Source organism: Siphateles boraxobius, unplaced genomic scaffold (genome assembly GCF_051911475.1).
Source record: "Siphateles boraxobius isolate OS27281-9 unplaced genomic scaffold, OSU_SipBor_1 22, whole genome shotgun sequence".
In the NCBI taxonomy this organism is placed as follows: Eukaryota; Metazoa; Chordata; class Actinopteri; order Cypriniformes; family Leuciscidae; genus Siphateles; species Siphateles boraxobius.
Window position 1 is genome coordinate 38,096,628 of NW_027508833.1, and position 24,706 is coordinate 38,121,333.

At 39.7% G+C, this 24,706-nt stretch overlaps 1 protein-coding gene across 9 annotated transcripts in view; it reads right to left on the bottom strand.

The window, feature by feature from the left end:
• Positions 1 to 52: 52 nt before the first annotated feature.
• dnmt3ab (DNA (cytosine-5-)-methyltransferase 3 alpha b) overlaps positions 53 to 24,706 on the bottom strand; it is a 68,290-nt gene continuing 43,636 nt past the window's right edge. For 5 of the 9 annotated variants that reach the window (XM_077240074.1, XM_077240070.1, XM_077240075.1 and 2 more), the window contains 12 exons: positions 20,263 to 20,307; positions 20,089 to 20,168; positions 19,139 to 19,251; positions 18,855 to 19,038; positions 14,312 to 14,396; positions 10,010 to 10,155; positions 8,546 to 8,636; positions 7,920 to 8,068; positions 6,505 to 6,590; positions 6,353 to 6,422; positions 6,147 to 6,265; positions 53 to 3,111 (listed from right to left, as the gene is read on the bottom strand). In XM_077240074.1, the coding sequence (XP_077096189.1) occupies positions 2,970 to 3,111; positions 6,147 to 6,265; positions 6,353 to 6,422; positions 6,505 to 6,590; positions 7,920 to 8,068; positions 8,546 to 8,636; positions 10,010 to 10,155; positions 14,312 to 14,396; positions 18,855 to 19,038; positions 19,139 to 19,251; positions 20,089 to 20,168; positions 20,263 to 20,307 (1,310 nt within the window). In that variant the 3' untranslated portion in view covers positions 53 to 2,969. The remainder of the gene's footprint in view (positions 3,112 to 6,146; positions 6,266 to 6,352; positions 6,423 to 6,504; positions 6,591 to 7,919; positions 8,069 to 8,545; positions 8,637 to 10,009; positions 10,156 to 14,311; positions 14,397 to 18,854; positions 19,039 to 19,138; positions 19,252 to 20,088; positions 20,169 to 20,262; positions 20,308 to 24,706) is intronic. The other 4 variants (XM_077240076.1, XM_077240071.1, XM_077240073.1 and 1 more) reach the window with 1 other exon arrangement.

Below are 24,706 nucleotides of genomic sequence, written 5' to 3' on the forward strand. Positions count from 1 at the left end.
TGTAATCATATGAGTTATTATATGGTAAATACTTGTAAGAAAAACAAACAACTTTTTCACAAAAAAACAATACATTTATTCAAGTGTTCTCCAGCACAAGTACATAAGGAGCCTTTTTTTCTTCGTTCTGGGGACATAACGAAAGAAAGGGGGAGAGGTGGCGAATGATTGCTACATTTGCTGTATGAGCTGATTGCAAAAGAAGAGAAGGCCTGAAAAAAGTTTATATGATACAACAGAGGTCACAAATATCAACAGTGTCACTGAGATATACAGAAAACCTGTTAGGAGCGCAAACAAGAGGCTGTTAGCAAATTAAATTGAACAAAACAGAGAAGAAATAAAAATTGAAAATGAAATAAAACCAAAAAGGATGGAGGGCTGGATATATGGCATGGAATGTAGGACTTAGAAGCAATTCTGCCTGGATATTAAGCAAGTACATATTAACAGCAAAATTTGTTACAATTTTTTTTTATTTCCCATTATGAGTACATGATTTCCCACAGATAAGCACCAACTACAGCAATGTCTATTCTAAAACAATATAAGAATCTTTCATCATTTATCATTTTTTCAAGTACAAAGTTAAAATGCCTTTGTTAATATCTTTATATGAGAGAGTAAAATAATAGTGCTTCTCCAATACTACAAGAAACAGAGAAAAAAAAACAATCATTATCAAGACAAGTTTAATTCTTTTCCAAATAATATATTTTTTCTCAATTAGATAAAATGTTTAGCACCTTATGAAACACCTACAATCCCTCTCTTAGTACTTAAAAAAAATAATTAAAAAGCTAATTGAGACAAACTTTTGTATGTAGGGCTGTGCAGTAAAGATGGGACAGTTAAAATTACTTAGAAAACTCATTCTTTAGTTTTATCCCCTGTTCGACATATATAAATATGAATTACAAAAGACACCCTGCTGCTTTATAGCTTATGTCAATTAGCCTGTTGCCATTTTGTCAATTAACCCCCCTCTTGCGATTTTAGTGCTGTTTTGATTCTATGATATATATTAGCGAAGAATTATATTTGTACATCTCATAGGTCATTTAAAAAAAAAAAAGCAACAGACAATTTCTATGTACAAAATGTACAAAAAGAAAAAAATCTGGGCATCGATAAAATTTGGAAAATAAAAGAAGAAACTTTGCTGAACATGACAAATGTTAAGGTATGTAAGCAGTGCAATGCCTTAAATAAAAAAAGAGCCTAACAAGGTTTTCATTAGAGCCCGTTTCTAACCAAATTCACAAATTTAGCCTATATAACTTGCGTGATAACTAAATTATTGACATGGTCAACATTCACCATTTGCAAACATAATAATGTTTTCAGATCTACGCTAGGGACCAGACGTAGTTAACGACCGTGCGATGTCATACACAGACACCCCATCCGACTACTTTTCCTACAGGGATATTTAACACACACTCACTTTGGGATTATATAGCAGTAAGAACTGTGAGCAGACACTTTCTCGACGCGAGTTATGATAAAGCGACTCCATAGCACATGGAAACATGAGAGGGGTGCTATTTGAATTCGGCCCCTTCACCACCGGCACGACAGATGGATTTATTCTATCCTAGCTCATTCGTTCACATCTATTGGCACAGCCCTACTGTACACAACAAAGTATTACCTTATATAACGGCAAGAGTTTCACATCATTTAACAGAACCAAAAAAAAAAGAACATTTCACAAGAATCAAGGAGAAAGATAAAAAAAGAAAAAAAGAAGTATACATATACAAAAGTGCTCGATATTGTTGGTAACACAGCACAAAAAATTGCTATAAAAAGGTAGAAGAACATTGTGAAGCCGCACCTTTAAAGATTTGCACCTGACTGAGAATAGCATGCGGGCACCGCAGTTGAAGGTTGAAGGTTCACCTGGCCGACAAAAGACCGACACCATCCTCCCTGTGGCCGCCACGCATGCCAAGAGTTGTACAGTAATGATTCTGGTCTGGGTGACACTAGAAAAAAGTAGCTCACCACAGCCTTTGATTTCAAGGTATAGATGACAAAAACATCACCGCCCATGTGGCTGGTTCCATGCGTTCAGATTGCAGGCATACTGAAGGAAGCAGACCTCAAAGATTGAAAGGCTGAGGTGTGTTTTTGTTTGTTTTTTTTCATTTGTTTGTTTGTTTGTTTTTGAAAAGAGCACCAGAGAATATTGTACAAAATGGCTGTAAAAGATATAAAATGAGATGTGGCAGACCTGGCTTGATCTGTTTTTTTTTTAAGTTTCAGTCATTCGTCTAACCTGGCGACACTACAAAACATGACCCCATGATCTTGTCTGAGTAGTAGCACCACATGAGTTGCAATGTTTTTCACCACCTTGAAGCACCATATTGTCACCTATTACAGTAGTACCTTTATTACCTTCAGTTGTGTATATAGAAACTGTAAACAAAGAGGTATTTGTGATCTGGTGTTTTGGATTGGTTAAGACAAAGCTCCCCTGACACTGAAAGGAAGCCCTTTTCCCGCTCTCACCAAGGCCCAGACGCTGGAGGAGAGGAAAGACGCGCACCGCGAGAATTAGAACGATCCGCGACCCGATAGTCGAAAAACTCAAGAGTCGAAATGATTGAGCGAACTTAAATGCTATTTCCGTCTCATCGAATTCCTCATTTCTGCCTCGAATTGTAACCATCTCTCAGTGCCTTAAAAGGAGGCTGTGCCTCAAGTATAGCTTGCACACATAAATCAATTCAAATACTGGATAACACTGCTAAAAAGTAAAATGGATAATAAAAAAAATTAAATAGAATAAAAAAAAGAGTCAATTAATTCCAAATCAGAAGAAAAAACCCAAAACAAAACATGAAATACCTTCTTTCTTTTTTTTGATGTCGAACTTGCAAATAACATACGAGAGCTCGGTTTTGAAGCTCTTGGTATTACATCGGTTTTGATTTTTCTGATCTGTACTGGGTTTGAGTTCAGACGCAGGCAAAGTACTCTTTGAGTGGTGCAAACAAGTGACGGATGACCGGGACGCTCCAAGACCTTCCCAGCAGCCTCTGCCTGGCCAGACGACTCATGTTTGACACGTCTGTGTAGTGGACAGGGAAGCCGAACACCCTAACGTCCAGGAAAAAGAGAAACGGGCAGCAATTTAGTTTAAATGTATTCACAAATGTGACACTCTTGTGATATGAATAGATTATGAATAATCTAGAACAGTGTAAATATTTGTATTACAGAGATGGCATATAACTCAGGACGCATTAAAGGACATTAAAATGCTAAAAAGTGACAGCAAAAACTTTTATTGATGCAAAAAAACTTTCCATTTAAAATAAATGCTGTTCTTTTATTCATCAAAGAAGCTTAAAAAAAGGATCAAAGTTTCCACAAAAATACATTGATAAAATTAAGAAATGTTTCTTGAGCAGCAAATCAGCATATTATAATAAATTATGAAGGATCATGTGACACTGAAGACTGGAGTTATGATGCTAAAAAAAAATCTGGTTTGTCTAACACCACATGTTTTAAAAGTATAACTGGAAGCAACAGTGTGTCTATTTGCTTTTCGGTCTCGACAGTCCACTTGTGATTGTATCCTCGAAAAAAAATTGTAATGCCAGGTGTAAATCGAGCCAGAATCAAATGTTTGTTTGTCAAATCATTTATTTGTCTTTTTATATAGTTGTTTACATAAGTGTTATGGATAACATGAGACAAGTCTCATTGTATTGATATGTGGTCATTTTCTGTTCTACTGAGTAGGATATGGTTTCAGACAGCAAATTGATGACTGATGATTCTAACAATTTAAGGTAAAATGGGGTGGTGATGGCGCAGTGGATAAGACACATGCCTGTGGTGTGAGAGACCCGGGTTCGAATCCACTGTGAGACACCAATGTGTCCCTGAGCAAGACACTTAACCCCTAGTTACTCCGCCACACAAGCAGTGTTATGATCATTTTTATATCTTAAAGCTCCAGTCTGTAGTTTTTCATCTTTGTCGCCATCTCTGTTCGAAATCTGCAATTGCAGTTATTTGCGGAATTATCAACTTTATGTGGGTTGTGCCTCGGCATTGCACCGCACGGATGAATCCAATGTTTTGAGAAGAATGTGTGGAAACTGTCATTCAAAAACACAGATTCTACTTTTTGGAAATATGACCAACATCAGAATTTTATCCGGAAAATGTCATTTTAACAAAATAAGTAACATCCACTTTTGTTCCGACTTAACTAAGGGAAAAAAGCATTGCAGTAAATCGTGCTTATTAAATATAACAATCGCTTATCACGACAAACTGTGCAAATTATACTTTGTTCTCAAATTGTTCATGTTAACAACATCATCATTGCGTGACTACAGTTAATGCCCTTCCGATATTTATCCTTGTTTTCGCATGGGTCGGTTGCAGTCTCTTTTTCCAAACTCTCAGTCTAAAGTCTTTTGCATTTCACAGCGGATGAATCTCCAGCTGTCACTGTGGTTGTCGTTTGAACCTTTCTGGATCCGCCATCAAATTGATAAGTTTAATTATATTAAGTGCCGTGAGAAAAGGCAATAAATCTCCAACATCCTCACACACAATATATCCCACTAGCCGAGACTCTTCTTTATGTGTGCAGATGTGACGTAATGACGCAAAGACATGCTCGAATTTCCCACGGAAATCCACCAGTATTAAAGACATTATTACAAGCTTGCCGTTTTGAATCGAGCTAATGCAAGCAGAGAGTTATGACCACTGGCTGGATATGTACTTGCTCAAAAATTATTATTTTGGATAATTTTTAACCCAAAAAAGCTACGAACTGCAGCTTTAATAATAGGCAGTTTGTAATGAGGCAACCACTGGAGCCAGAAATAAAAACTACATACTTGGTTGCCAAGCTGGCAGCTTTGAAGAGTTTATGTTGAGTCCTGGTTTGACTATGTGTGTGTTTGTTTGCCTTTGTGTGTGTGTGTGTGTGTGTGTGTGTGTGTGTGTGTGTGTGTGTGTGTGTGTGTGTGTGTGTGTGTGTGTGTGTGTGTGTGTGTGTGTGTGTGTGTGTGTGTGTGTGTGTGTGTGTGTGTGTGTGTGTGTGTTGTAGTAGTAAAGAGAGAGAATGGGAGAAGGAAGTGTGTGTGAGGTGGACCTGGTCATCACAGACCCAAATCTTCTCAGCTGTTGCTACTGTCATATGCTGCACTGTCTCTTCATGTGGCACTTTATGTTTGGCACATTGTATGGGTATATCATATATAAGGGAATACAATGTGTAATCAAGTGATGACTGATTAACAGTAATGTAAATGCTAATTGTCCTAATACCTGTTGATACTACAACAATGCAAAGTATATGCTCTTAACCTTGCAGTTTTTCACATATCATGTAATACTCAATTTCTCCATTTCTTTGCACAAAACTCTCCAGAAAGTGACATTTAATGGTTTATTTTTATTTTTTTAATTCACGGGGGGGCCCCTAGGGAGAGCACCCCCCCCCCCCCCAAAAAAAAATCCCAATTTAACCCCTGCAAAAAAACACATCCAACCAAAAATTGTCACTTCCTGGGAAATTGGTGCAAAATATCTGTAATAAAAATCGGGGAAGATAAAAATCACTGTGGCTCTTTTTTGTACATCATAAATGGCCTGCGCCTCAAAGCGTGCAGACGAAACGCAATAAATGTTTTGATGCTTTCTTGCGTTTGGGAACACAATCATGTAAGACAGTTCTGGGAGGTAATTGTACCCAAACATTTTGATAACAGACTTTGGCTCAGGCATTTCAGAAAACATTTGAGATGCTGCGTTATGAAATTTGTCCACTCCATTTATCCAATCACATCCTCTGCTTAAGGACAAACTTTTTTGTTGCGCATCGAGGAAATTATTTGGTAAATGTGCTTCCATCAGGGTTTATGTGCATGTCTTCTTATTGGAATAAAAATTCTCAGCCTCAATTAAGCACACTTTTTTTAATGCACTTTTCTTTTTTTATTTATGCACATATTAGCTTTTGCATCTAGTGTTTTTTTTATGTGATATCCAAAAATTTGCATAAAAATAAATAGGTGGCTGGAAACACAGCTAGTGCAACATTTCACATTTAGTCTTATAGCACATATATTTCAGAACTTTATAAAAGCATTTGGCCATACCTCTCCATCTCAGTGCACCATAAGATGTCCTCTTTGTCATTCATGAATACAGGAAAGTGCTGGTCTTTGCCCTGCTTTATGGAATTAGACCGTGTGGTGATGGTCCGCACTTTATCAAACTGTAAAAGATGTGAAAAGAAACTGCTATTTGTGTTGCTGTATAAAGCTTTATCCAGAAATCAATCGAGGCTTTGTCTAAGGAGCACCTTAGCTGTCCTGCCATGCTCCAGACAGCCTTGAAGGTCCAGTTTATCAGTGCACATGGCGGACAACGGTCTGAGAGAAGAAAGATATAGAGAGGTGAAATGACAAAGTGAGAGATTAAATAAAGTGAATATAGAGTCCACGTTTAACTAACCGGTTCATGCCAGGCAGGTTGCCCCAAAAGTAGCGAGCTCTGTGGGCAGCAGACACCTCCTTAGCATCAATCATCACTGGGTTGCACTATGATAAAAAGACAATATAATATTATATTGATTTAGATATATAATAATGAATTAAAATATATTCTGAGCTTTTGTAATATTGAGCTAGCAAGCATATGAGCGGTTAATTTGTGCCTGCACAGCAGTTCACTGTACCACTAGGTGGAAGCAAAACCTACTGGTTTATATTAAAGGATTAGTTCACCTCAAAATGAACAATTCCTAATAATTTACTCAACCCAATGCCATCCAAGATATCCATGTCTTTCTTTCCTCAGTGGAAGAGAAAATACGTTTTTTGAGGAAAACATTTCTGAATTTTTCTTCGAATAATGGACTTCAATGACAACCAGCGTTTTGAAGTCCAAATCAATGCAGTTTCAAAGGTCTTTGAAGAGCTTCAACAGTCTGTGCACGATCACAGCTGAGGAGGAGGATCTTATCTAGCGAAACGATAGGTCAATTTAAAAAAATAAAAAATAAAAAATATATATATATACATATATATACACACTTTTTAACTACAATTGTTCGGATTGAGCTGATCTGCAACGCGCCGGGAACTACGTCATCACATTGAAAGTTCACTGTCGATGTCGCGGGCGCCAGCGGAAGTACCGCCCCACTCGACCGTGCGAAGGAGGATAGTTAAAATTGTATTGGTCGCTTTGTAAACAGTGGGGCGGTACTTCTGCTGGCGCTGGCGCCGGCGACATGGACATGACATTTCAACGTGATGACGTAGTTCCCGGCGCGTTGCAGATCAGCTCAATCCGCACAATTGTAGTTAAAAAGTATATATATATATATATATATATATATTTTTTTTTTTTTTTAAATTACCTATCGTTTCGCTAGATAAGACTCACCTCCTCAGCTGGAATCGTGCACAGACAGTTGAAGCTCTTCAAAGACCTTTGAAACTGCATCGATTTGGATTTCAAACGCTGGTTGTCATTGAAGTCCATTATTCTAAGAAAAATTCAGAAATGTTTTCCTCAAAAAACCTTATTTTCTCTTCCACTGAGGAAAGAAAGACATGGATATCTTGGATGGCATTGGGGTGAGTAAATTATTAGGACATTTTCATTTTGAGGTGAACTAATCCTTTAAAGCCCTTAATCATCATGTTAAATTGTGGCTGGTTGCATAAACTGTCACTTGAAGTCAGTAATCTAATTTTGTTCTTCAAGACCATTCATAACTTTTTTAAGGCAGTTAGATAAAAAGGAAGATTGGTCTAATTTGAATCAGAAAAGTAAGACTGATTAGCCCTAACTAACTGCTAGTTGGCCAGACTATGTCTTAACATTGCGGCTATGTTTATGTAACATGGTCAATTGTGCACCTCTAAAAAGCGTGAGATGTCCCTCTTGTCACTGACGCCCATGGCCACCACATTCTCAAAGAGCCAGAAGAACGGCCTGTTATCTCCCTCTTTCGGTCGGGCCTCATGTAACAGCCGGTAAAACTCGAAGAAGAGCCGACCCGTGCCCTCTGAAAGAGTGTGATGGATTACAAAAACACGATTGTAAGACAGAAACTCAATATGAAAATTATCATTAAAATCTACACAGATATGAACCGTGTTTTAAAAATAAGTGCAACATCCAAATGTCCAACATCCAACATCCGGGGATGGTAATTTTAAATGCTTTTGAAAGATCAACAAATACAGTAATAGAAACATTTCTTACTATTTTCAATGTTAATAAAAAAAGTTGTGCTGCTTAACCTTTTCTTTTTCCCCATTTTTCAAAAAAAGCAACAGAAATCTTCTGTAACATTATTCATGTCTTTACCGTCACTTTTGATAGATTTAATGCATTCTTGCTTAATACAAATAATAAAAAAATAAAAAATATTCTTACTGCCCCCAAAATTGTGAATGCTAGTGTAAGTGTGAAACACTGAAACTAGTCACATCCAATTAAAGTGACTAAGACTAGAACACACAGCTAAATATAATCCTACCAAAGAGACCTTTTCTAGCTGGATTCACTATGGACAGGTCATTGCATGGGCTTCCACCTATGACAAGATCAAACGGACCCCATTCATGGATCTGTGAAATATTGAAATAAACATGAAACATTGAATATAGTGATGAACATAAGTATATATGAATATATGAACATAACATATAGTGATGAACATAAGAAATATTAAAGGTGCAGTATGTAATATTGACAGCTAATGGTTAAAATGGGTACTGCGGTCTAAATTCAAAATATTGGAGAGAGTTGTTTCCCCCGCCATCTCCTCCTCGTCGTTGACCGTTCGCAAAGACCCGCCCCTTTTAGTTACTGTTGCTATGTCTGACAAGCCACGCCGCTCTCACGCACCATGTTCTCACACAGTGAAAAATACAACCTGGAGCGGAGAGGACACTGACAACACGTTGACAGGCACGACATACCAGGTTACTTTTGATATGAAACAAATTAACAACATTCAAATTTGGTCATTTTTTAAAGAAATTTAAACAATAAATACCATTTTGTGGCCTTTTAATGTGTCTGACAGATCGCTGTAGAGCCTCAGTTAAAGCTGCTCGTGAACTGACCATCTCTTCCTTCTAGTTAATTTATAGCATCAAATAAACACGAATGAAAAAGAAGGAATGTTATTTTAACCGCGGAAAGACGTCAGTACACTTAGTTTTTCAAGTTAAAATCCTCCAAAGTTAATCTACTAACTCTCCTGACTTCTTTGTCAGACAAAAATGGCGGATTGCGGATTATGATTGGTCAGATCGCCTGTCAATCAAACTCATTGCGAAGGGTCAATCGGCAATGGAAGGCAACAAGCCTTGCACTGTAAGTTGATGAGATCATTTATCTGGACATACTGGACAGATGGATGCTGAGGCTTTTTAGGTTGGGTAGAATCTGCAATCTCTGACCCAGTTCGTTTGCTTGCGTCCATGGCTGCAATAGGTTTTCCGCCAACTGGCAACCCAGGGAGTAGAAATACTATTGGGTAAATTGCCAGTGGGTGGGATCACACAGACCAAAACAAACAGACATTCCCAGCCGGAACGCACATTTCGAAGTAGAATAACTGGCTGTTTTTCGAAGAAACAAGTGTGTGAACTTAATATGTTTGCAGATATTTAGGAAACATGCTATGGTATCTTATGCTTTAGTAGTACAGTAAAAAAAAAATTACATACAGCACCTTTAAGTATTTTGTTAAGTATGAACATAGACAGTACGTAGAGGAGAAAGACCATTTAAAGAAAAACGAAAGAGAGATTGCCAAGCCGACAGAATTTTAAGTAAATTTATGTTACCATTTCAAATTCAAATTCAAGTAGATAAGAGCTGTACTTAAAAAAAAAAAATAGCTGCCAACAAGTTACCAAGATGGTAAACCCTGCCGTGAAATAAATTTTGTATGGAACAACAGTAAACTGAGGTGAAGGATCATACTCACGTGTTTATGGGTGACGTTTCTCACGTCACCCACGTACATGATGCGTCCAAGGTGCCGAACAAGGCCCACGGTGATGGAGTCCTCGCACACTTCTGAGGCCACGTAACGCTCCACCTGGATACCCAGCTCCTTCAGAACCAGTAGCCCTTAAATAATCACAAACCCAACGACAATCAAAAACTAAAATTGTTTTTTATGCTTATTGTTGGACACTGTAATTATAGTATGTTCGGGTATTAGTCACATGGCATGTACGGCTCAAGTGATTGGCTCAAAACAACCCGGTTGCAGAGCTGAGCGCCCATGAACAAAGATGGGGGGGGGGGGGGGGGGGGGGGTGTCCTGCGCCAGTCAAGGTAATTGAGAATGCTACTGGATCATTTTCTCCAGGTATAATAAATGTCTTTGCTTCATACACACCTATGATGCCCAAATCTCCTTTAAAAGATGACAGCTTGTTAGGTTTAAAGGCGCAGTCACACCTTTTTCTGGCTAAAATTGTCCAGCTTTCTGTTGGTAAAACGTGGCGAATCCACGTGAACAACTTGAACCTGATGCGAAATCTGCATGGGGAAATATTTCGCACTCACAGTAAATTCCACATTCAGTACATTCCTATTGAAATTGATAGGATTTTGCTGAAATCTTGAAAATCCACAGAACAATGGTATGTGTGAACACATCTTAAGCAGTTTCTTGATGGATTTAAAATTATATTATAGTGGAAGTTTCATTGAGTATGTAGTGACCAGAAACATCTTTCTTTTGCCTGCCAAATAAGCATACGCCACATTATAATCAGGCTTTAAGGACGAATATGGACCATCAACGGCAGGGATTGGCAAGGTTGGTCCTGGAGTTCCTCTGTCCTGCAGAGTTTAGCTCCAACTAGGGGTGTAACGATATTCAAACCGAACCAAAAAAACACTATACAGAACCCACGATACGTATCGCGATACTCTCATGGCGTACCGAACACGCCCCGCCGCCCCCTGCTACCCCAGCCCAGCGGACCTCATGTCTTTTGTGTACACAACGAATTCAGTTTTGTAGCCTAACCACCATTAACACCATATAATAGCAAGCTCCGTGTTTTGTTACTTTCGATAATAATCAATGTGTAATCTTTCAAATTCTGTCTATTTGATCACGAAATTAAAACAATAAATGCCCTTTTGGCGCTCTTCGCTGTGGCGTGACAGTCAGATCACTGTACTAGCTTCTCATTTCAAGCGGCAGCGCGAGCGCGAGTAAACGCGATCATCTCTTCCTCAGTTACAGAATAAACATAAATGGACACCTAAAGGTATGTTGAAAGATACAGTATACTTACTGAAAGGCATCATTACTCGTGTACTCGCTCAATCAATGTTTCAGCAGCGGAAATACGTCAATAAAACAGCTTAGTTTTTCACATAGCATTATATTTACCTCGGCAGGGTTAAGTCATCAAAATGAACTCTTGTACTAAATAAAAGCACTATATTAGCCTACAGTATATTAGGCTATATTTTACTTAAAGCTCCAGTAGGTAGCTTTTGTAAACAAATATTTGCTAAAACTGTCATTACGTCCTGAAAGTAGAATATGAGACAGATAATCTGTGAAAAAAATCAAGCTCCTCTGGCTCCTCCCAGTGGTCCTATTGCCATTTGCAGAAATACACCGCTCCCGGTCAGAAACAACCAATCAGAGTCAGGAGGAATGTCTTAGCAGTGTCAATCACGCTCGTGTACGCGCTGATCAACCCTCTCTTGCACAGCGCGAGCGCATACCGTCATTCGTGACCTGTTCAAACTCGTTCATCCAAATGAACAAATCTTTTTTCGACTCATTTCGTTCATTCAATGAACGAAATGACTCGAAAAAAGATTCGTTCATTTGGATGAACGAGTTCGAACAGGATCACGAACGTGCATCACAGAACAGAGCAAGGCGAGCATTTGTGCTTATAAAACGTAAAGTTTTTTATTTCTTTTTGAAATGACCGATCGTTTCGCTAGATAAGACCCTTATTCATTGTCTGGTATCGTTTAAAGCCGTTTGAAGCTGCGCTGAAACTGTCATTTGGTCCTTGAAACGTTTGTGTCCTATTGAAGTCCATTATATGGAGAAAAAGCCTGGAATGTTTTCATCAAAAAACTTAATTTCTTTTCGACTGAAGAAAGAAAGACATGGACATTCTGGATGACATTGGGGTGAGTAAATTATCAGCAAAACTTTTTTTTTAAAGTGAACTAATCCTTTAACGTTATCTTAGTAGCTATTTATAACTTATAGAAAGAGTGCAACCTCATAAAGTTACATGTATTGCAAAATACATAATGATTTGAGGACCAAGTTTGTAGTCAAAGTATGGGCAGGCCATAGTCAATGTAAAGCATATTGTTGATGTTTCGTCCCTATTAATGAATGTTCCATAACTGTTTATAATCCGCCGTCATCGGTGGTCCTGCTTACTAGCCTGCGCGTTCACGGCAGGCTCCGCTGTGGGGGAGGAGCTGTGGAGGGAGGAGCTGTGGAGGGAGGAGCTGTGGAGGGAGGAGCTGTGGGGGAGGAGCTGTGAGGGAGGAGCTGTGGAGGGAGGAGCTGTGGAGGGAGGAGCTGTGGAGGGAGGAGCTGTTGTGGGGGAGGAGCTGTGGGGGAGGAGCTGTGGAGGGAGGAGCTGTGGAGGGAGGAGCTGTGGGGGAGGAGCTGTGGAGGGAGGAGCTGTGGAGGGAGGAGCTGTGGAGGGAGGAGCTGTGGAGGGAGGAGCTGATGTGGGGGAGGAGCTGTGGAGGGAGGAGCTGCTGTGGGGGAGGAGCTGTGGAGGGAGGAGCTGTGGAGGGAGGAGCTGTGGAGGGAGGAGCTGTGGAGGGAGGAGCTGTGGGGGAGGAGCTGTGAGGGAGGAGCTGTGGAGGGAGGAGCTGTGGAGGGAGGAGCTGTGGAGGGAGGAGCTGTGGAGGGAGGAGCTGTTGTGGGGGAGGAGCTGTGGGGGAGGAGCTGTGGAGGGAGGAGCTGTGGAGGGAGGAGCTGTGGAGGGAGGAGCTGTGGAGGGAGGAGCTGTTGTGGGGGAGGAGCTGTGGGGGAGGAGCTGTGGAGGGAGGAGCTGTGGAGGGAGGAGCTGTGGGGGAGGAGCTGTGGAGGGAGGAGCTGTGGAGGGAGGAGCTGTGGAGGGAGGAGCTGTGGAGGGAGGAGCTGCTGTGGGGGAGGAGCTGTGGAGGGAGGAGCTGCTGTGGGGGAGGAGCTGTGGAGGGAGGAGCTGTGGAGGGAGGAGCTGTGGAGGGAGGAGCTGTGGGGGAGGAGCTGTGGAGGGAGGAGCTGTGGAGGGAGGAGCTGTGGAGGGAGGAGCTGTGGGGGAGGAGCTGTGGAGGGAGGAGCTGTGGAGGGAGGAGCTGTGGAGGGAGGAGCTGTGGGGGAGGAGCTGTGGGGGAGGAGCTGTGGAGGGAGGGCTGTAGCGTAGCAGAGAGCAAGGGGGTTGGACCTGTAAGTTGTGCTTGTTCAAATTTTCAGGCTAAGTCAACATTTTCTCAAAACTCCCTACTGCAGCTTTAACCTGTTAATAATATCTTGATTATGTAATGTATGTTTAAAATATCTTTCATGAAAATGACAGCAACTGTGTACATTTTATTTCAATAACGAATTTAGAGTAAAAACACAAGTTAATGCAAAAACTGCCTTATGTTCAGTTTACATGTTTTCATACAATGTGTTGGGTGTTGATTGTTATATCTAAAAAAATAAATAGCATCTGAAGTTAGGCTAAAAGTCTAGGCTCTGTAATCTTATAGTCATGTGCAGGCTCCTTAGTTTACAGCATTAGCATTTCTTTTTTTTTTATCCTTGCGAAACGTTTAATTATAATTTAATCAATTTAAAGACAAAGACACAATTAAACAAAATAAAAAAAACCTTTCTAAACCCCACCGAACCGATCCGAACCGAGACGTCAAAACCATGGGAAGAACCAAACCGTCAGTTTTGTGTATTGTTACACCCCTAGCTCCAACCCTATTCAAAATACCCGAACAAGCTAATCAAAGTTTGCAGGATTATTAAGGCTACAGGCAGGTGAGTTTTTTTCAGGGTTGGATCTAAACTCTGCAAGACAGCGGCACCTATCCCTGATCTAGGGTCAAACTCTTCCGTTAATCCTCATAGTAAAAATCACACATTCGAACATAAGCAATACAGCAGTATCGATGTGCGGCCAGTATAACAGTTGAGCTAAGTCCACTTTAAAAGCCAGGATGAGTGTAATGTGATCAGCACTATTTTCTGCTGAGAGGATGAAAGGAAGGGCGGGCATTCTTCACTAACCTGTTGCGATCCCATCAAAAAGTGACAGGACACGAATCGGTTTTCTGTTCTCTGCCAAAACCGAAGGGTAGAGCTTTGGTGGTTCCTGAAAGACAAGAAGATGAAATAAAGGAGGGGGGAGGGGGGCGTGTGAATGAGAGACAGACAAGAAGGACAGAGAGAGAGAGACCTTTAAATCACACTGCTCTGGTAATGAAAGAGCGTCTGTCTGTACATACTGTCTGTATCCAACAAAGAGGCCTTTACGTTAAACCAGTCCAGTAACAAGGGGTTATTGTAGAGCACCTGTACACTAACCGCAGTACCACCGGCCAGTTTCATTAAGCATTTTCTTGTGATTAAGTGTGGCTGCTTATCTTTGGTCTTTGTTAAACATTGTAGTATTCAATAACAATAGCAACCGCTCGCTAACCTGTGCTGTAACCCTTTTAAAGAGTGGGGTGTGTAAGCTAAAACTCTATGATGTTAAGATGTGTACTCAATGCACAATGCACTGTGACTGTAACACTCTCTGGCTGCTCTTCCAGCACACTGGCCAATATCCAAGCTGCTCTTTCACATGGTCTGGAAAGCAAATGGTTTAGGAGTTGTATAATTACATCATAAAACTCTCAAACCATTCACGTTTATACTGTAAATCACACTCAATTTTGATTAAAATTGTCACAGCTGCTCAAACAACGCTAAAATTGAAGAAGTGTAAGATTTATAGCTATAATGTAAATAAGAAAATATTTATTAGGGTTGGGAATCTTTAGGCATATAGCAAGATTTCACAATGTGATTCCAAAAAGTTTTTCCATTAACCATTGGTTACTGTTCATGATTCACATTTCCATGATTTTCCATGACTTTCATTATTAATGGATAGGCCTTTTCAAAAATAATTTTTATAGAGTCTGCACTGAAAAAGATTAATTTTTTGAAATTATAATTTCTACAGCTGAACATACTAGGGATGGGGACGAGACCGCCTATGCCGAGTCCGAGTCGAGACCGAGTCTTTGAAGGGCCGAGTCCAAGTCGAGACCGAGTCTTTGAGGAAGCAAGTCCAATGTCCATGTCAGTTTTGATATTCATGATCTAATATCACCCCAGTTAATAATCAACAGTTAGGCCTACAGACTAAGCTAGATTGGGAATTGTTTAGAGGAGCAGTCTTAACGTCTTAATATGGACCAGGGGCGTAGCAAGCTTTTCAAAAGTGCGGGGGATGGATGGGACATTTAAATGTTGGCATTAACAGCTATTAATGACTAAAAAGCTTAAAAGGAACTTTGTGGTATATGCTGGGGTACAATTTATAAATGATCGTTCTTTCCCACTGGATTTTGTAAAACTATGTTGTGTGGACCTCTGTCCCTTTATGGGGGGTCCGGGGGCATGCTCCCCCGCAAATTTATTTTGTGCATTTTAAGGTTAAACTCTCAATCTGATGCACTTTGAGAGCTCAAAATTAAGAGCTTCAACCGGGTTCGACCCATGACCTGTGCACATTGAACAAAGATTGACTTGTACCTAAAGAGGGCTCAAACATCTTTTTAGTTATGATATAGAGTCTCAGTCTACATTACATTATCACTGGTGTTTTAGAATGCCAAACATTTATTATAATAATATAATGATTTATATAATTATTCCTATGATGGAAAATCCATATAGCCTATAAATGTATGCTACTGTATAAATGAAAATGAATATTTCAAAAGTATATTTTATATTACGCTATAGAATAGGAAAATTACAATACTTTCGTCCTAATTTCTTCACTTGTAAGAAATAAACCCTTGAGCTTTTATTTTGGAGAAAAGTGTGAGCAAAGTGCACACTTTTCTTTAAATCACGCAGCACAAACAGAAACAGAAGTCTTGTGCGGTTTAGTCTAAAAAACTAAATATAATACTGAAAACACTTGACATGTCAACAAAACATAAACATAACATCTTCCTAAACACATATCAAGCTTATTTAAAAACCTTGAAAGCATAAACACTCATTCAAAGTATCTGGAAAAGGGAGATGTAAATAACCATAAGTTCCCGCCTCCTCAGCACGAGCTGACCGATAAATCTAACCAGGGGTGGTAAGTAACGAAGTAAAAATACTTCGTTACTTTACTTAAGTATTTTTTTCGGGGATCTGTACTTTACTTGAGTATGTTTTATTTGCATCTACTTTTACTCTTACTCCACTACAATATTAAAGACAAAGTTTACTTTTTACTCCGTTACATTTCCCCATGCCTGCTCCAAGTATTTATTACACTGGCTTTCCAAACCAATTAAAAACTTGGTTTTATTTTGAAAAAAAGAACGCACGAGCTCTTTGCCAGCATTCGCTCGCATAGCAGTCAGTTCGCCATTGTGGAAGATGACCGCAGAAACAGGTGAAGGTGCAGCTCTGGCCAGCAATGACCCAGAGATTCCCGCTTACAGTGTATCTTGCACATCTTCTGTTTGATACAGCTAATGTTATGGAACATGTCTATTGCAGAGCTGCCAACTCTCACTCATTCAGACTCACGCAATCGACACTTTCCACACGCTCTCACGACACATCCATTTTCTCACGCAGAGGAAAATCGCGAAGCAAAGAGGACATGACACCGACAGACAGGACAGAGTGGGTTACTTTTGATATTAAATAAATTCTCAGCTCTCAGATTCTGTAAATTTTATGACGAAATTCAAACAATAAATACCGTTTTGGAGCTTTTAAATGTGACGTGACAGATAGCTAGGGCCTGCTATATGGGGTGCCGTTAATCTCTTTACTTCTCTAGTTAATTGTAAATAAACACAAATGAACAATAATAGGTAGCCTATGTTGAAAGATACAGTACAACTTACCGAAATGTATATACCTTATACATAATATCAATAAATCAGTGTTTTTCAACCGCAGAAAGAGGTCAGTAAAACAGCTGGAGAACAATATGTCACATAACGTTACATTTAAGCTACCTCAGAAAAAAAACAAAAAACATTTAATGACCATAGCACGTTAGTTTGCTAGAAAAATTAGTATTTTATAATATAAATTATTATTAGTATAAATTAGTATTTTGCTAAATATGTGCACTATATATTTATTATATTTTTTACTTATATCATTAAAATATTATAAAGTTGTTATTATAATAAAAATCACATGTATTTTTAACATTTAATAATACCAGCTGACAGGGCTCTCTGTAGCCTATGTTTACAGAATTAGGTGAGATTTTCTTAATTTAAAAATTAACATGTATCTACTGTACCAAATATTTATCAAAATGAATCTATATTGAATCAAGATCGGAATCAAACCACAATAATTGAATTGAAATTGTAGAATTTGTATCAAAGAATGGCCTACCAGTCATTGCACCATAATATGCTGTCACTAAACTTAATGAACTTAATTGTTTAGAATTGATGCAAGGTGCTTCATTGTCTCTTATGATTGCAAATCTAACAAATTCTTAATTGCAGTATCTGATAATTTGTTCAATTAAAACATTGCATATCACTCCCAAAACAATTGATCTGTTTAATTATTAATATTTACAGTTTGAATATTTACTTTTTACTTTCGGTACTTAAGTACGTTTTAAATCGGATACTTTTGTACTTTTACTCAAGTGATGTTTGAATGGAGGAGTTTCTACTTTTACTGGAGTCATTTTTTATTTAGGTATATATACTTTTACTCGAGTATAATTTTTGAGTACTTTTACCACCCCTGAATCTAACACACCAATAGAGGCGGGACTTAAGGCAGAACAGCCAATCATCAGCCGGTCACACTCAAAGCCGGTGTCATCTTTGAGAGGAATGGGGACAGGAGACGCAGCGAGCGCAGACACAGAGCGGCCAGAGAAACGATTGAACGAGTGCGACTGTAGTAAGGCGTTTGTGAAAAACTGCAGAAAAAGTGCGGGTGTTGAACCCTCTCACCGGGAAAGTGATGGGGACGAGACCGCCTATGCCGAGTCCGAGTCGAGACCGAGTCTTTGAAGGGTCGAGTCCGAGAAAGCAGAAATCGGTCTCGAGTACTACATCACTAGAACATACTCTAACTAGAATAATCTATATTCACTACAGAAATTCCCATTACTTTTATAGGCCTGGGAATCTTATTCAAAATGTAAAAAAGGGAAAACACATAAAATATGAATTAGTGGGTATAGAGGAAAACTGGGCATACATGTTTGCAAGAATGCAATAAATTGATCAAAAGTGACAATGAATATGTGCACAATGTTACAAAAAATACAGTTCAAATAAATGCTGTCCTTTTAAACTTTATATTCAAACTCTGTTCTCTTTCTTTTCAAATTCAAAACTTTTCAAAGTTTCTCTATAGTTTGTAATTCGATTATGCTGTTCGCAATGCTTCATGGGATTGTAGTTCTTTCCCTTACTAAAGCCATTAGGTTCACAGTCTTGAACCTTTTTACCATTTCATAAATTTTTAGAATTGGTTAATGACGATTTTAAGGTGGAGCTTAGCAACAGGGAGAGTTTACTCTTGCAGTCTTCAGCCGACATATGTCACTTACAAAGTCCTGGTCATGATTGTTGGCAAAGAAGTGCTGCAGTCTGCAAGTCCAGTCTGCCCGGCGCTCCAACAGCCCATACTGAGCCTTCGGCCCACACATATAGCAATTCCACGGATCTTCTTTAATAGCTGTCTGCGCCGCGCCGGGCCCCACCAACAGATCCACACATTCAACACAGAAACACCTGCAAGAGACCCAAAAAACAATGGAGACACCAATGGGATTGATGCAGGATTGAAGTACAAAATGTAAATATTACCTCATCTCATCTCATCTCATCTCACCTGCAACAGTTATTGTTTCCACACATGAGCACTTCCCTCCCCCCACAACAGATAGTACAATACGACTGGTAGCCATCGTCATCGTATTGATACGCACATTCTAGGAAGCAGTTCTATGAAAGGACAAACACATCAAATATGAATTAGTTTGTATAGAAAATACACATGGTTGACTAAAAACATGGAATTATTGTGGCAGTTTTGTGGCAATTTGTTGTTTATTTTTGATTGTGTTTCATTTGTTTAAAACTGAAATCTATACGATATACTTGCTAGATCAACACATTAAAATATTTAATCTCAGTTATTTCATATTTTACCATTACAATTCTGGCTAGTATTAAAATGATGTCTAAGTGTTAAATGGTTGATATTCAAAATCTAAACTATTCTCTAAATAAATAAGAACACTAAGGGATCACAACATTATAATGTACAGTATAAAATATGAAACTATTCATTTAGATTTCTGTTGAAGAAAAAAGTGTAAGATAGTACTACTTAATGACTAAATTGAATCTAAAAAAGTACTATTTAAAAAAATGGGTGTAAACAAGTGTCCACAATTAAGCATACAATATATAAATTATAAAATACAAAAAGTACTAATTTAAAAATAAAAATAGTTATTAAAAAGTCACTAATATTGCCTGAATTTGAATACTAAACACAATCAATTCCGACAAAAATATTTATTTTACTGTATGTGTGATACCTAGTTTGTTGACTCGCTTTGTCTTAGTATTTGATTTTAATCTACCCTACTGGCACATTGCTTTGCCTTTATATCCCTGCAAATGATCGCATACAGCATCCAGTATGTGACATTTGTTTGAAGTCACTGACAAAAAAAGCATCTGCCAATAATGTAAATGGACAAGACAAAATTACAAGTGGGCAAAGAAAGCAGTGCTTTAGGAAGTAGGAAGCAGGAATTTACTGGCTTTTACCTTACAGCTTTGGCACATTCCGCCAATGAAGAGTGGGTGCTCCAGGGAAACATTAAGGCTGCCACAGGACATGCAGATGTCTGGAAGTGTTCAAAGAGAGAGAGAGATTTTACCAGAGACTAACACTGAAAGTCAGCAATGGAACACATCTCAATGTGTATGTGTAATACATGCCTTCAATGTTTCTACATTTTTGACGAACTTCGAATACAAGCCTCTCTGAAAAACAACAGACAATAAAAAAGACATTTAAATATTGGAAAACTTCCCAGTGTTTCAGACATTTGGCTCATTTCAACTGGACTTCTTGTTTAATGGAAATTCTAGTGGTTTACATTTACATCACTTTGACAATTATGTAATATTCAAAACAATGTTTTACTAGCATGCCAGGAATTTTATGAACTGAAATAATGTTGCTAATTGTAGTGGTACTACATATTAAATATGTCAGAAATAATTGATGACAGACAGCTGAATTATTGAAAATCTTGAACGTTAAACTGAATAAAATATGAATGCAAGGTTTGGAGTCAATTATTTCAGTTGCAAACTAATGTTAATCTCAAAATGCCTCGGTTACGACTGTAATCTCGGTTCCCTGAAGAGGGAACGAGACGCTGCATCGATTGACGCAAAGGGAACGCTGCGCGTGATGACGTCTTTAAGCACATGTAAAATCAGTCCAATGGTATGACGGAACGTCAGAGGCGGGTGACATCATGAACCAGGAAACTATAAATCCTGCCCAAAACAGAGCTGCGCTAGCTTCATAAAAGTCTGAAGTAGTCCCTATCAGGCACGTAGGAGATATGGCAAGGTGACGCAGCATCTCATTACCTCTTCAGGGAACCAAGGTTACAGTTGTAACCGAGGCTTTCCCTTTCAAGGTAACTCGCGCGGTGTTGATCGACGCTAAGGGAACGTCTATACCAACCTGTCTGTCCAGTGTGAAATCGTGAGGAGCAGCACTACGATGAGAGCACCTGGGAACCTGGTGTAGAGTCCAAGTTCAAAGGCCACCATACTCCTAGTAGAATGCGAACAGACAGCCATAGGTGAAGGCTGTCCGACCGATTCATAAGCAAGTGAGATAGCCTCAACCAGCCACTTGCTCATTCTCTGCTTAGATGCAGGCGACCCTTTGTTAGGGGGCCCAAAACATACGAACAACTGTTCAGATTTACGCACAGGGCAGCTCTGTGGACATATGGATCTAGCGCCCTGACTGGGCATAGCAGATTATTCTTTTCCTGGTCTGAGTTCTGGAAGGGAGGATGACAAAAGGCCTGCAGCACGATAGATCTGGCCACATTATTGGGGACCTTTGGAACATAAACTGGTCTAGGATGAAGGAACGCTTTAACCATGCCAGGTGCACAAAGCTTTTATGGTCAGGAACTTAGCCTGAACCTCCTCCAGTGGCTCGAAGGGAGGGGGCCTCCTCCAGTGGCCCCCTCAGAGGCCAAGCCCACAGGTTCCACAGTTCTGGACGGGGGTAAACAATCGAGCCCCCTGCTTGGGACAGAAGGTCCCTCCTGACGGGTAACTTCAGTGGAGGCCCGTCGAGGAGAAACACTAGATCGGGGAACCATACTCGGCCCAGCCACTGCGGGGCTATAAGAAGTAGGTGAACCTGGTCCCTGCAAACTCTTTCCAGAACTTCCGGGAGCAGAGCGATCAGGGGAAATGCATACAAATGTAGCCTCGGCCACGTCTGTACTGTCGCATCCACCACCCCTCCCCGGGCCTCATTCCCTGTCTCTACAGGATGTCTGCTCCTATATTCTGGGCCCCAGGGATGTAAGCCACAGACCACAGGAGCATTTGGTGCGCCAGTTTGCAGAGTGGACGCGAGCGCAAAAATCCCTGGTGAGTTATAGGCGACCACCGATGTGTTGTCTGTGCGGACAAGCACATGATGGCCCCTGAGATCGGCGAGGAAATTCTTTAGAGCAAGAAATACAGTCAACATCTCCAGACGGTTGATGTGCCATGAGAGATGGTGGTCCCTCAATGGACCCTGAGTCGAGCGTCCTTCTAGGATCGCTCCCCAGCCATTAAGAGAGGCATCTGTCGTTAGCATCTTGCAACGACAAGAAGCTCCCAACACAGGACCTTGGGACAAGGGTATAACCAGGACACGTAAGCATCGCCTAACCCTGATCATGCGAAAGGGGTTGCCCCTCGGGGAAAACCCTTTGGTCCTGAGCCACCACTGCAGGGGTCTCATGTACAACAGTCCAAAAGGTATCAAGTCGGATGCTGCTGCCATCGAACAGCACCCTCGAGCGCCGACTGTGCAAGCTTATCACCCAAACAAGCTACACAAAGAATGTGTATGTCCCCACCCCACCATTAAATAACACAGGCAGGGGTGCACACACATCCCGAACTGCTGCTTGCTCGCCATATATATATATATATATTGAATACAAAGACAAAACAACACCAAATAGACAAGGGCAGTTTACAATGAGCGCTACTGAAGACACAGAAGCTAGCGCGGCTCTGGTTTTGGGCTGGCTTTATAGTTTCCTGGTTCATGACGTCATCTGCCTCTGAGATTCCGTCACACCATTGGAATGATTTTACATGCGCTTCAAGATGTCATCACACGAAGCGTTCCTTTAGCGTCAATTGACGGAGTGCGAGTTCCCTTGAAAGGGAACATACTAGTTCATCATATTAGTTTTCACACTAGTTCAAAAGTTTTGCCCATGCAAGGTAGAATCAAGCATTCCAAAGCAGCAAGAGTGCTGCGAGTGAATGAAAGAATGAATTACTTCATTAATTAATTAATGAAGCATTTGTTTTCTACTGTTCCAAATGTTTGGGTCAGCAATTAATATTATTATTATTTGAGAGTAATACTTTTATTTTAAACTTTATACACTTTTTGGACAGTACTGTATATTATATTATATTTTGTATTATATTAATTATATATTTTTGTTTTTAATGCACCACTTTTTTGTTTTTTAATAAATGTGAAGTGTAATATTTTGTAACACTTTATTTTAAGGGGACATAGCTACATGTTACTACATGTACTACTTACTATAGTAATAACAGAACATTATCTAAGGAATAATTGACGACAGGCCGTTGAATTATTAGAAAAATAATGCACATCCGAGGTGGTAATGCGGTGACAGCGCGAAACGGAGTGGCCGTTACACCTCTGGTGTGCATTACTTTTCTAATAATTCAACGGCCTGAAGTCAATTATTCCGCTTATACTACAGTTACCACACCTCGATACATTGTTCAGATGATGCATTTCAAAACTTTTATCAAGTTTTTGTCATTAAAACCCTCTTGTATGTAGGACTAATTTCTAACGCATCTAATCCCATGCCTCCGTTGCTAATTCCAAAACGTCTGAGGTTTGAGCCACTGATAGCAGACTAATGCTGGGGACACACACTTATGACTTGCTGAAACATTTAAAGACTGACTGTTTCCATCGACTGTAGCAGGTCTTAAACACCGACTGTGAACACATACTGAACGAGCTGAACACGCGTTTGGGCATGATCAGTCATAAATATCAAATTACATTCATAACTGGCCTTAGAGTAAGTGTGTCCCCGCTCCCCGGCTTTATGGCGTTAAGTCAAGTCAAGTCATCCTCATTTATATAGCGCTTTTAACAATGTAGATTGTTTCAAAGCAACTTTACAGAGATTGGTTTGGTTTTATAGCAGTTATGCTATAACCGTAATATGCATAATAAATGCATAATATATATGCATATATTTATGCAGTTATTAGAGAGAGAGAGAGCGAGAGAGAGAGAGAGAGACAGAGAGAGCGAGACAGAGAGAGAGAGAGAGAGAGCGAGAGAGAGAGAGAGAGAGAGAGGGAGAGAGAGAGAGCGAGAGAGAGAGAGAGAGAGAGAGGGAGAGAGAGAGAGAGAGAGAGAGACAGAGAGACAGAGAGAGCGAGAGAGAGAGAGAGAGAGAGAGCGAGAGAGAGAGAGAGAGAGAGAGGGACAGAGCGAGAGAGAGAGAGAGCGAGAGAGAGAGAGAGAGAGAGAGAGAGAGAGAGAGAGAGAGCGAGAGAGAGAGAGAGAGAGAGAGAGAGAGAGAGAGAGAGAGAGAGAGAGAGGGAGAGAGAGAGAGAGATGTTGCAATAATGAGACAGAAAAGCATGTGCGTCAATATTATTATTTATTTATTAATTCAATTCGTTTTTTTATTAATTCGTTCATTCTTTTTTTTCTATTATTGACAGTAGACTAGCCTAATAAATGAAACACATAGACCTTTTAACAAGTAGGCCTATCAATAATTATTTATTTGTTATATTTTCTGGAATAATTACGACAACCTGTGCAGCAGGACTATCAATTTATTTATATATTCAGTTTAATTTTCTATTTTCTATTTAATTATAGATAGGACAATATACTTTATTTATTAAAATTAAACTGCATGTGTCCATTGATTGTGAAGTTAGACATCAAAAATTGCAGATCAAGCGCATGGGGCTGCATGTTTTTTCCTTGTTATAAATTGTATCCTATTTTTCGTTATTACGGTTAACTACGCGCAGTGATATGGAACTGTAATGCGGTCAAACCTGCCTGGAACTACTTTAGCCGTGCGTTTCC